The sequence below is a fragment of the Rutilus rutilus genome (genome assembly GCF_951802725.1).
Source record: "Rutilus rutilus genome assembly, chromosome: 17".
Lineage (NCBI taxonomy): Eukaryota > Metazoa > Chordata > Actinopteri > Cypriniformes > Leuciscidae > Rutilus > Rutilus rutilus.
This window is the reverse complement of record NC_140230.1, coordinates 6638835-6650859: the sequence shown is the minus strand read 5'-3', so window position 1 is coordinate 6650859 and position 12025 is coordinate 6638835. Positions and strand designations below refer to the sequence as shown.

The 12025-nt window shown below is 39.6% G+C and overlaps 1 protein-coding gene across 1 annotated transcript in view; it reads right to left on the bottom strand.

Annotated features, from left to right (window-relative positions):
* The window catches only part of plecb (plectin b), an 80602-nt gene extending 69202 nt beyond the window's left edge, over positions 1-11400 (bottom strand). The window contains 1 exon segment of the mRNA XM_084435277.1: positions 6933-11400. Coding sequence (XP_084291403.1) covers positions 6933-10806 — 3874 coding nt within the window. The 5' untranslated portion in view covers positions 10807-11400.
* Between the last annotated feature and the right edge of the window lie 625 nt (positions 11401-12025).

Genomic DNA, 12025 nt, shown 5'->3' with positions numbered 1-12025 from the left:
ATATTCATAACTAGTCAGGTTCAGTCTAAATTAAAAGTCAAAATCAAAACAGACTATTTACTTACTTAAAGGGATAGTTCAACCAAAAATTAATGTCATTAATGTCGTTCCAAAACAAGACTTAAGTCCATCTTCAGAACACAAATGATGATCTTTTTGATGAAATCCGAGATATTTTGTTCCTGCCATTGACAGCTACACAACTACCATTTCACGCTTCAAAATGTTCATAAAGAGATTGTAAAACTAATCCATATCAGGATTAGTCCACATTTTCTGAAGAGACTCGATCGCTTTATATGATGAACAGATTGAATTGAGTCTTTTATTCACAAATAACCATTGATCAGAGAACATAAACAGAAGCTCAACTGAAACTGCGAACATTTTTAAGCGCCAAAGTGGTAGTTGCGTAGCTGTCAGTGGAGGGACCGAAATCTCTCGGATTTCATTCAAAATATCTTTATTTGTGTTCCGAAGATGAACGAAAGTCTTACGGGTTTGGAACGACACGAGGGTGAATAATTAATGACAGAATTAAAATGTTTGGCTGAACTATCCCTTTAACGCATGTTTCTGGTCTTATTTTGAACAATTCATCAGTGAATGCGATTCAAAAATCAGTTCTGTAACCCAACTTACTCCACCTCTTAAACCGCTGTGCCTTTTTGTTGACACCACCAATTATTTATTTTTCACCCCCTCCAGCCATTTGGATCCATTCTGGTATGTAACGCCCACTTGGGTTGTAAATTATGTTGATTTTAAGGTCTACTGACAGCAGCTGTTATACAGATGAAAAACGTTTCTTAATTGAAATAAAGCTGATATAAAATAAATTATACTAAAATTAATAATAATAAATAAAAAAAATAGATGACAGCTACACTTTAAAAAATGCTAGGTTGTTTCAACCCATATTTGGGTCAAATATGGACAAACCCAACCATTGGTTTAAAATGGATTGAAACAACCCAGCATTTTTAAGTGTAAACAGAAATAAAAACTACATCTAACTACATTTAAAATGAAAACTGAAAGATACAAAAAAATATGGTTGCACTATTTTGGTGGTCCACTTTAAACATTCTACTAACTTTAAGCAACTTTGCAACTACATGTCAACTAACTCTCATTAGAGTATTAGTAGACTGTTACATTAGGGTTCGGGTTTGTAGAATAAGTTGGCATGTACTTGCAAAGTTACTTATAGTCACTGTTAAGGAGCATCAAAATAAAGTGTTAGAAGATATTAAGCAGACAGTCTATTAATACTTTAACGGTTGGTAGTTGTACATGTAGTTAAGATATAGTAATTAGTCTAAAGCGGACCATCGAAATAAAGTGTAACCAGAAATATTAGTACATAATAGCAAATAAATAATACTAAAATAACACTTGTATGCTGTTGATTGAAGACAGTTACAATGGAAAGCAGTTCCATAGCAAGTCCATTAACATACACACTTTTGGTTTTGGTTTTACAAACAAGTCATGTCATAGACGCTGGCCACAAAGCTAAACACATTGATTGAACAATTCTTCACTATTAACTATTATGTTTTGAAACCAAAGCAACGCTGGAGTTCCGCTGTATCAGACGCTCAGTTATTACGCGTGGGAGAAGTCTGCTTCAAGACTGCAAAACAGGTGGAAGCTTTTTTACAGCTCTCAAAAATAGCGCATATATGGGACACCTCGCATTCCCATGTAGACACAGAGAATATCTCGACCTGTTTTCCTGCCCGCCCACCCTCTTTACCGCGATATATCCGTCCGTCTGACCTGGCGAACGCTAACTCCTCCAGGTAAGCTGGAGGAAGATGAGAGCGCTCACACCGCATCCAATGTGGGACGAAAAAAAAACGAATCATCCAAAACTAAAACACATCACAGATAACTGAAGTGTGAGAGTTTTTTAAAATATGGAATAGAATTTATAGGAAGCATCTGCGTATGTCAACACAGAACGTTTCCTCTCACACGTTGATCACACGCGCAATCAAACATATAGAAAAAGACACACAATCTTGGTCATCTGACCTACCAGGTATGATCTTCATGAAGTTTGTGGAGCAGCAACGGCAGACAACCAGAGCAAGAGCGCGCCAATAAAGTCAAAGAAAAGAGTCTCCGTTTGTTTGGTCGGAACTGTGCCTTTCTTATTTTTGACGGGCCATGCCTGCTGTTAGGATATGTCAGCCTTGCTCCCGGTGGCTTTGCAATTAGGTGGGCGGAGGCTGAGGGGGTCGGGGTGGGGGGGGCGAGTGGGGCACTGTGAGTGGGGCAGGGTAAAAGAGCTCACCGTGGATATAAATATCATGCTGGACAAGTTGCTCACACTGGCACAGTTAGAAAGTGATGAAACCCGCGGCGGCCAGCTTGTTCCTGGATGATCATAGAGTTATTTTATGATATTGCATCACAGTCTCAGCTTTACCTTCCCAATTTCTGTTAGACACCAAGACGCCCGTTTCATTAAGTTTGTGAGGAATAATTGGAACAAAATAAAAAAGAAGTGTGCTTAATTGTATTAAATGTTCTGAAACTTACTTAAATGCAATTAGTTTAACTTGCCCTACTTAAGTAGGACTTAAGTAAATCTTTGTTGTACTTTGAATGCATTTATGGTGAACTAAAATATACTTTAGTGTCATTTCTATTGGAACTTATATTTTGCCAGGCTGTTGTTGTAAATAAGAATTCTGTTGTTAAGTGACTTGCCTGGTTAAATAAAGGTTAAATAAATGATATGGCCTATTTAAATGTATTTTAATTACACATTAGTAAAGCTGAAGCTGCAATTTAGTATATTCAAATATATAACGTTAACTGTAATATTGAATAAGACTATAATCAAGTCATTGTGCTTTAGTATGTTAGTAACATCCAAATAAGTATACTTTTTTAAAGCATGATTATTCAACATAATGATTTAAAAGTGTACTTAAGTGTGTTAAGAAACATAGTCGTGAAAGTATAATCTCTTCAATATAACTTTAAACTCTAATACATTTTTATTTGATTGTAAATAGCATGCAATTAAGTGTCAGAAAAAAAAAAAATCAGTTTATACTTAAGTATATTCTTTTATTTCCATAATAAGTGGAAATTTTATACCTTGCATACATTGAATGCAATGCAAGTCGCTTCAGACAAAAGCATCTACCGAATGCAAAAATGTAAATAAATAAAATAAAAGAAATCCAGTTTCTATAGACCAAACAGCTCCATTCCTTCTCTAATATATTTCACAATGCTGGACTCTGTTTTAACATTTTCAATCCAGAGACCTTCCCAAGCACACGAGTGCCAGGGTTCTTACTGTATTTTTTCCATTGAAATATGGAATGTGGTAATAGGAAAAGCCTGGCATGACTGGAAATCTCCGCCTCTCTCTTGTGCCATATCATGACTCTTTAGAGACCACCCATGGAGCCAGACCTATGCTAAATATAGTAGAGTTTTTCACAGCAATCCACTGAAATTAGCATGTGGCATTGTGAATTATGGCGTTGACAGAGTGTTGATTTCATTTTCATGTTTAAAGTCCTTACGACCGTGATTAAATACAATATTTGAAGGCATCTAATTTGCAGGACTTGGCATGGGAACTATATTTGTAAAATAAGATAATCATTGACTGAGCAAATGTCTGACTCCACTGAGTCTGTTTAATAAATTTCAAATAGGTCTAAATATGAGTGCGTCACCTTTTTTGACAAATATATTTAAACGGATGTCCACTCACATGAAGATTGCTCACATCAGAAGCCTTGAAGTTTTATTCCTCATGCAGGTCAGAGATCTAATGACCAATTAAATACTTTATTTCGACTTAAAAAATGATCATAAATTAAATGTAAATGCACCTGCAAATATCCTGCACTTGCATCAACACACAAACAAAGTTGCTTTCCACTGATGCTGCATCCACACCTGTAGGTGTCAGTATCCCTGTTGTACACTGAAAAAAAATATGGTGTTGGATTTACTTTGTAATTATTTGTGAAATTTACTGGCGGCGAGTGATAACTGTTTCAATGCAACGGCAAGTAACACATTGAATTAAACGTGACATTTTGAAGCTGAAAGACTGGAACAGTATGTTTTACAAGAAAATACCTTTTCAGTCTTTCAATAATCCGGTTTGTTTAACTTTGAAAACAGTGTATCAGCCAGTGAAACAACAAGAAAATTACTTTACGGATAAAGCATAGAGGAAAATCAGTTCCTGGCAGAGAATTCAAATATGAGTTCTTGAGTGTCATTATTGATTCACCTGGGGACATTTTAACCTTGTAGACAGAAAAGACTCATGTGATATCAAAACAACTGCTATTTCAGAGGAATGTGTCATAAATCTTTTATATTACTGTCAGTAGAAGCACAGGTGGTTTATTGAGGCATGATGAGATCTGAGACGGCTGCTTTTTTTCTCGGAAAAACTGGTCAAGGCAAAAGACAAGGCTTTTTATCAGAGCACTCGCTTCGTTTTTCAAATTCAGAAAGTTGAAGTAGTAATATAGTTTCATTTCATAGTTATTATTATTAACACAGCTAACAACTACAGGGACATAATGTTACCAGATGTAACAAAATATTTAAAAAAACAAGCAGATGTAAAGGAGTGTGCGGCTAGTTTTCACATGAGGAAACTATCAGTAAATATAATATTTTGTGTTCAAATCCAATTGCAATACATTCATAATGAGCAATATATTTAACATTAATAATATTTCTACTAATATGCTTTTTTACATTAAGAGTAACTTACTTTAACTTTCTAATACATGAATTAACAATGAATAATATTGTATTTGTAAAGGCAACCAAGATTAATAAGATTGTGTGAAATCTTTAGCATTGGATGTTAACCAGATAGTTTAAATATGTTATAAACATTATGCCTTATACATACAAAATTCCAATATCATATTTTTTTAAAAGCTGTTACAGTAGAACTTTTAAGATGTTAATCTGACAGGTTAATTAGGACGGTATGCTCGCTATAAACATAATTTCCTCTATACCCAGAACATGGACTCATCCCTACAAAAGGTCTCATTTCACAAGAGGCGGAGGGCCAGTTATGGATATCACAACACCAGAGAGCCATTGAATGTGTCTGATAAGACTTCTTAAAGGTCAGATTCATTTGGCTCTCAGAATTCACTGGATGACTCATGGACTGCACCACAATCACATGGCATTGAGAACATCACAGAGCGCCTGTCACAACATCAAAAACATGCAGGAATTCATGGTGGAGGCGGGCAGAAACACAGACTTGCACAACACATTTCTGCTTGAACAGAGAACAGTCTCAAACTTCATGCTTCAAGTCCAGCGGATGACTGAAGGATTGCTAACGAATAAAGTATTGCTTCTAGACCATTACAGAAGAACAAAAAGGTGCTAGGCACAATAAATACTTTGTCCTAGCTGTAGGCTAAAATTTAACTAAACAACAAAGTGACTGAGCTCCTATTAAAAAGTTTCATCTGAAAGTGTTACGGGGAAGAGGTTCTTTTCCATAGACAGGTCTTCAGAGATACAGTAGGGGGCAGCATGAAATTACAGAGATCTCTCATGTAACCTCAAGCACATCTGACTTGAGTTAGTTAGTCTTGAGCATAATATTGTATAAATGCTTTTTCCTTTTTCAAATCCAATTGTGTTTGGTTGGAATTCCTAAAAGACCTGTCATGATGAAGTGACTAACAAAAACCTTCAAACAAAAGGCTAATTGTTTTTGGATCTTTCCTCTGTGATTCACCTACTAAGCACACCCATTAGATTGTGCAAAACTTAACCACTTACTGTGAGAAATCTACAATAGTAGACTGTTCCAGTAAATAAAATGAAACAAATCAATGGTTCCATTAAATGTCTTTGCATTTAAAGTGTACAAGCATCAACTGAAATGCACAGCTAACAACAACAAAGGCAACTGCAGCACACATTCCAGAGCAATGGGGAGAAAGACAAAGGTGGAATTTGGGATGGACAACTCCATCTAATCTGTGGCATACCATTGCATAATACACAAAGCGGCAAAGCAGAAGTCACCAGCTAATAGTTGACCACTGGAAACCGAGACAATCTAGAGGAAACAACCAAACACACGTGCTTCCTGCAAGAGTGGCACACAGGATCCTCTAAACACAGTATTGATTTTGTTGTTTAATGACTCTTTTTCTACTCCAAGAACAGAAAAACTATATGGGTTGTGTTTGGCAGCAGGGAGGGGAGAACTGACTCCAAGCATTGTACTGTCAGAAACACAGTGCTGCTTAACTACTCATTACCAGCAGTCTGGTATTCCCCTTGAAGAAGGAAAACTTGCAACAAAATCACTAGCTAGTCCCAAAATGTTGCACGGCAAAAGGGTGGTTGCAAAACATTGCATGCATAATTTGATGTTTTGGGTGTGGGTGTGGTGTGAATCACTGTGAGAGGTTAATTTTTCGAAATAACTGGAAACAAATATGCCCAGATTTGTGCCTGTGGAAAGAAACAGCGATAAACCAGGAATGTTGAATAAATACAGCTACAAAACAGATGTGCATTGTTGCATAGACAAAACATTTTTGAAAGAGGTTCTAGAGTTGTTGATACTGTCCATATCTTTATACAAGCTAATTTGTATAAGCTTCTCTGCACAAATCTTGAAAACCTATAAATGTACTTGTGTTTTTCATTCAATAAATATTAAGCTCAGGCATCATTCACTCAAATATCATGCATATAAAGTTAACACCACTCAAGAAAATCATGCCCAACAGTCTAATAACAGCACAACTATTCTGACACTACAACAGTCACCTTGAACCTCCCACAGAGCAAATAGGGATGGAAACCGGAGCAGTGCTACTGACATCAAAGCACATTTGAAATATAGAGTGATTGAAATGAAAAAGGACTCGTACCTTCAACGAAGTTGGGGAAGGATTTGCCTTCTGGCTCTTGTAGTGAATGATCCCAAGTCTCTTCATCCGACAGGAGGCCACGCTCTATGGCCAGTTCTTCCAAGACATCATAGTCCAAATCATCTCCTGCAACCTCTGTCGGTGAGGGTGTAGCAGGTTGTCCCGCAACAGGACTGGCAATCTGTTGCACTTCAATCACTTCCTCGACCACAACAATCTTCTTCCGCATGGCGTCGTCTGTGGACTGCTTTTGCACGTCGCAGGTGATCTCGTTGGCAGGAAGGGGTCCAGTGATGACAGGCTGTGTGGGGGCCTTGCTAGCCAAAAACCTGTTCTGCTTCTCTGAGCTCTGCTGTGTGTCAGGAGCAGCCGTGTGTTGTGCAACGCTGGGAGGTTCCCCTTGTTTAGGGAGGGGGGTGAGCTGGGCCGAGTCTGCTGTAGCTGCTGACGCTGAGGCTGCCGGTGCTTCCCACTGTCTCTGCGAGGAGGATGTTTTTCCTCTCAGAACCTCCCGTTTTTCAGCCAAGGGCTGAGCAGGCTCCACCTCCCCTTTGTGAACCGGGGCCTCATTCTGTACAGCTGTTGGTTGCATGCTATCCACATCGTGCATTGCTTCAGGGGATGTCTTTGCAGACTCATTTGTTGCAACTTGCTCAGGGCCCTCAACCCGACCTGCATCCTGGGCTGTTGTCTTTACCTCTGTCACTTTTGTCTCAGCTATAGGTGGAGGGGCCTGTTTTACAGCAGGAGTTTTGTTTGAAGATTTCTGCTTTTTCTTCTTTCCTTTTAAAGGCTTTGAGGCATCCACTGTATAACTGTCTTTTGCAACTTTGGCCTCTTCTGTGATTGCGGGTTCCTCAGTCTGTTTTGCTGGGGATGACTTTTGTTGAACAGAATCAATTTGTTTTGATGTCTCTATGTTTGATTTCAAAGTTTGCACAACTACTTCTGAAGTCTTGCTGGAGACAGCTGTGGTAATCGTCACTTCAGCACCTTTAGATAGGGACTGAGATTTAGGGCTGAGGTCAGGTTTGTGACCTTTAACCTCTGCCTTAACCTCAGCAGTAGAAATAGCATCAGGAATCTCCACCTTTCCATGAACTTTTAAAGGACTAGTGTTTTCATGTTTAGATGCATCTTGGGTTTCCTTTGTTTTTTGGGAAACAAGTACTTTCTGTTGCTTGTCAGTCATTTGAACAGTACTAGATGCTGTGGGTGGCACTGCTGTGACGGCTGACTTATTGACCGTCTCCTCTACAGAAAGCTCAAAAGTATGCAGTGGTAGATTAATCTCTGATTTCTTTTCAGCAATTTGTATTGCCGATTTTTCTTCTTTCTTCGGCAGAAGTGGCATTGCTGATTCTAGAGATTTGAGAGGCACCTGAGAGCTAACAGAGGTATTTGACTTCACCTCATCCACATTAGCACCAGGCACATGATGTGGTGCAATGGAGGTCTCATTTGCTTTTTCGTTCTTGATTGGTTGTTCTTGCACATTTTTTTCCTTTATGGTTTTCTGCGTTTTCTCCACTTTTGGTTTTGATGGAGTAAGACAAGGAGCATCCTTATCCATTTTGCTACCAATTGTGGATGTGGTTTCATGAGAAACATTAAAGCACACTTCTTTTTTAGGCTCTTTGTTGACTGCTTCAGTACAGACAGAAAATATGGAGGATTGCACTGCTGTTGCCTCCACTGTTGACATCATGGTTGGCATATCCTGCACATTTTTGGTCTTTTTGGATTTCTTTGTTTTCTCCACTTTTGATTTTGATGGAGTAGGACAAAGAACATCCTTAGCCATTTTGATATCGTCAGTTATTGTAAATGTGGTTTCTTGAGGGACCTTTGTAAATGCCTCTTTTTTGGGCTCGTCGTTAACTGCTTCATCAGCAACAGAAAATATAGGGGAGTCCACTGCTGTTGCCACTGTTGATGAAACAGTTGATATATCCTGCACATTTTTGGTCTTTGTGGCTTTCTGCTTTTTCTCTAGTTTTGGTTTTGATGGAGTATGATGTGGAGCATCCTTTTCCTCTTTGCTATCACCTTTGGATGTGGTGTCTTGAGAGACACTGACAAATAGTTCTTCCTTGGGCTTTTCTTTGACTGTTTCACTAGAAACTGAAGACACAGAGGATTTCACTGTAATTGTCTCCACTGCTGTTGAAACAATCGTGCCATCTTGCACATTTTTGGTCACAAAGGTTTTCTTTGTTTTCTCCACTTTTGGTTTTGAGAGAGTAGGACCAGGAACATCCTCATCTATTTTGTTATCACCTTTGAATGTGGTTTCCTGTGAGACAATGACACAGACTTCTTCCTTTGGTATTTCGTTGACTGTTTCAGTAGAAACAGAAAGCACAGAGGACTTCACTGCATTTTTCTCCACTGCTGATGAAACAGTTGACACATCCTGTACATTTTTTGTCACCAGTGTTTTCTGTGTTTTCTTCACATTTGGTTCTGATGTAATAGGATGAAGAGCATCTTTACCCATTTTGCTATTATCTGCTACTGTGGATGTGGTTTTCTTAGAGACCTTAATAAACCCCTCTTCCGTAGGCTTTTCTTTTGCCGCTTCAGTAGGGACAGAAGACACAAAGGATTCATCTGCTATTGCGCCCATTGTTGATGAAACATTTGAAACATCCAGCACATTTTTGGCCACAATAGTTTTCTGTGTTTGAGCCACCTTGGGTTTTGAAGGAGTATGTTGAGGAGCATCCTTAGCTGTTTTGCTATCAACTATTACAGTGGATGTGGTTTTCTGGGAGACCTTCATAAACACCTCTTCCTTGGGCTTTTCTTTGACTGCTTCAGTATGGACAGAAAACACAGAGGATTCCACTGCAATTGTTCCCTCTGCTGATGAAACAGTTGACACATCCTGCATATTTTTCATCACAAGGGTTTTCTGTGTTTTCTCCACCTTCGGTTTTGAGGGAGTAGGACGACGAGCATCCCTGGCGGTTTTGCCATTGTCAGTTGCTGTGGATGTTGTTTCATGAGAGACCTTGATAGGCACTTCTTCTTTTGGCTTTTCTTTGGCTACTTCAGTATGGACAGAAATCAAAGAGGATTCCACTGCTGTTGCCCCCAGTGATGACGATTCTGAGCTCAAATGAGCCTTTTGCGGTTTCTGAACGAATCCTGCCTTGGTGCATTCCACCATCTTTTCCTGTTCAACTGGCTTAGCATGGCGAGTTTCAATAGAAGGCATATGAGAGACTGAATGCATAGCAACCTCCCTCCTAGCACTTGGTTCCATCTCTTTGGTGTAATCACGAGAATCAGAAAGCATTGGCTGCTCTTTGGATTCCCATGATACTTTGGGTTTGATCTGACTGCTAGCCACTGGGCGACCTCTAAATCTTGGTGTTCTGTCATTGGATTCAGTAATTTCAGGTTCATCCATGCTCATTGTTTTGCGACGGTAACCCTGTCGATCCATCAGAGCCTCTTGTTTTTCTGCACCCATTTTGCCAGGTTTGGGAACATAAGAAGTTGGCCCCTCAACAGACTGAACCCGTTCCGCCTTGCGGGCGATGGCCAGAGTGGCAGCTGGCCGTCGTACTCTCTGTAGAGGAGTGGGCACAATCTCTGGAGGCAGATGTAGGTAATCACGCAAGTATACAATCCCTGTATTAGTAAGGTACCAGTAGAAATGCCTCCACGTAAAGGTCTCCCTTACATATCCCCTGGATTTCAGCGAGCCCATGGCTCTTATCACCTGCAGGTTTGCCACACCAGGAATCTCAGGGTGCATGGTCTGAGGGCGCTTGTCTTTCTTGGCCACCATGACGCCATCCCGAAACAGACGCTCATAGATGGCCTTCAGGTTGTCAAGGGGCATTACCATTCCAGCAACCATTGTGCTTCCTTAGTCTTGCAGCGTCTGAGTAAACAGGAACAGCTTTGCCAAAGAAGAACAAATCACTGAATGACCTCACTCTCCAGGGTCCTGAGGCAGAGCCTGCTGCCACGTGCTGCCAATTCAATCAAAAAAGACACTAAAAATAAATACAACCTGTCTGTTCGTTGTTGTTTAGCTAACTTCCTTCCTCATCAAAAGGGTTTCTTCTTTCTTCTCAAACTTTCTCGTAGGCAAAGGAAAAACTTAGAAAAGGAAAACTGTTCTCTCCTTCACTCAGCCTTCCTTGGAAGTGAGCATAGTCCGAACTGGCAGAGCTGCAATGAGAGGGGGTGTGTGTAAAAGAGAAAGAGAGAGAGAGAGAGTACTATGATCCAGTCGGCCCCTCCTACCTCGCTCGAGCAAGGAAGAAACTGCTAAAATCAAACTGCCTGGTCGGCAGACTCTTTAACAGTTGTGAATGGCTTGATGTAAACGCTTGCAAAGATAATTGCCAAAAGTGTAGGACGCAAAAATAGAACTCTAAAAATGGAAGAAGAAAAGAAGAAGTGCTCGTTCAGCACACCTATGTCTCATTGAGGCATATGTGCTACGCTGTCTAGGAACCACCCACAGTGGTGCACAGCACATGTTTACACACCCCCGGGGTATGTTGGACCATCTCAGAGAGTAGATTGGTCAATCAGAAGCTAGGTTTGAGAAAAGGAGACACCCTTCACGTAAGTCATCCAATAGGTGAAAGATACAGTTATTAACACCTACCTTAGGCAGTCAGGGTTTACACACTTCAGATCGTGTGTCGGGACACTCCTTTTTCCCTAGAGACACTTGAATTCCTCAGAAAATGCCTTACTTTGGTTTTGTGATTAATAGGTTGACAAAGAACATTTGAACATGAATGACTGACTTAACTGATGAATCAGTGCAGATACTGAACAGGAAGAAAGTACGAAACAGCAGGGACTCAAGTGGAAAAGTACACTAAAAGCATGTTATTATAAGCGCAAATCACATGCAGAAAAAAATAAGCAGGCAGAAGAACACATGTTACCGTTTAGCTAGTTTTAAACTGAAGCTAATTTCAAATGAGTAGCTGGATAATGTTTTGAAAACTGATACATTTGTATATTTCTATACAGCAAAATCCATCTTTAATTATGGAGTTAAAAGATGATAAAAGACCGTAGCATTACACTAAGCACGTTTTTACAAGCACTGT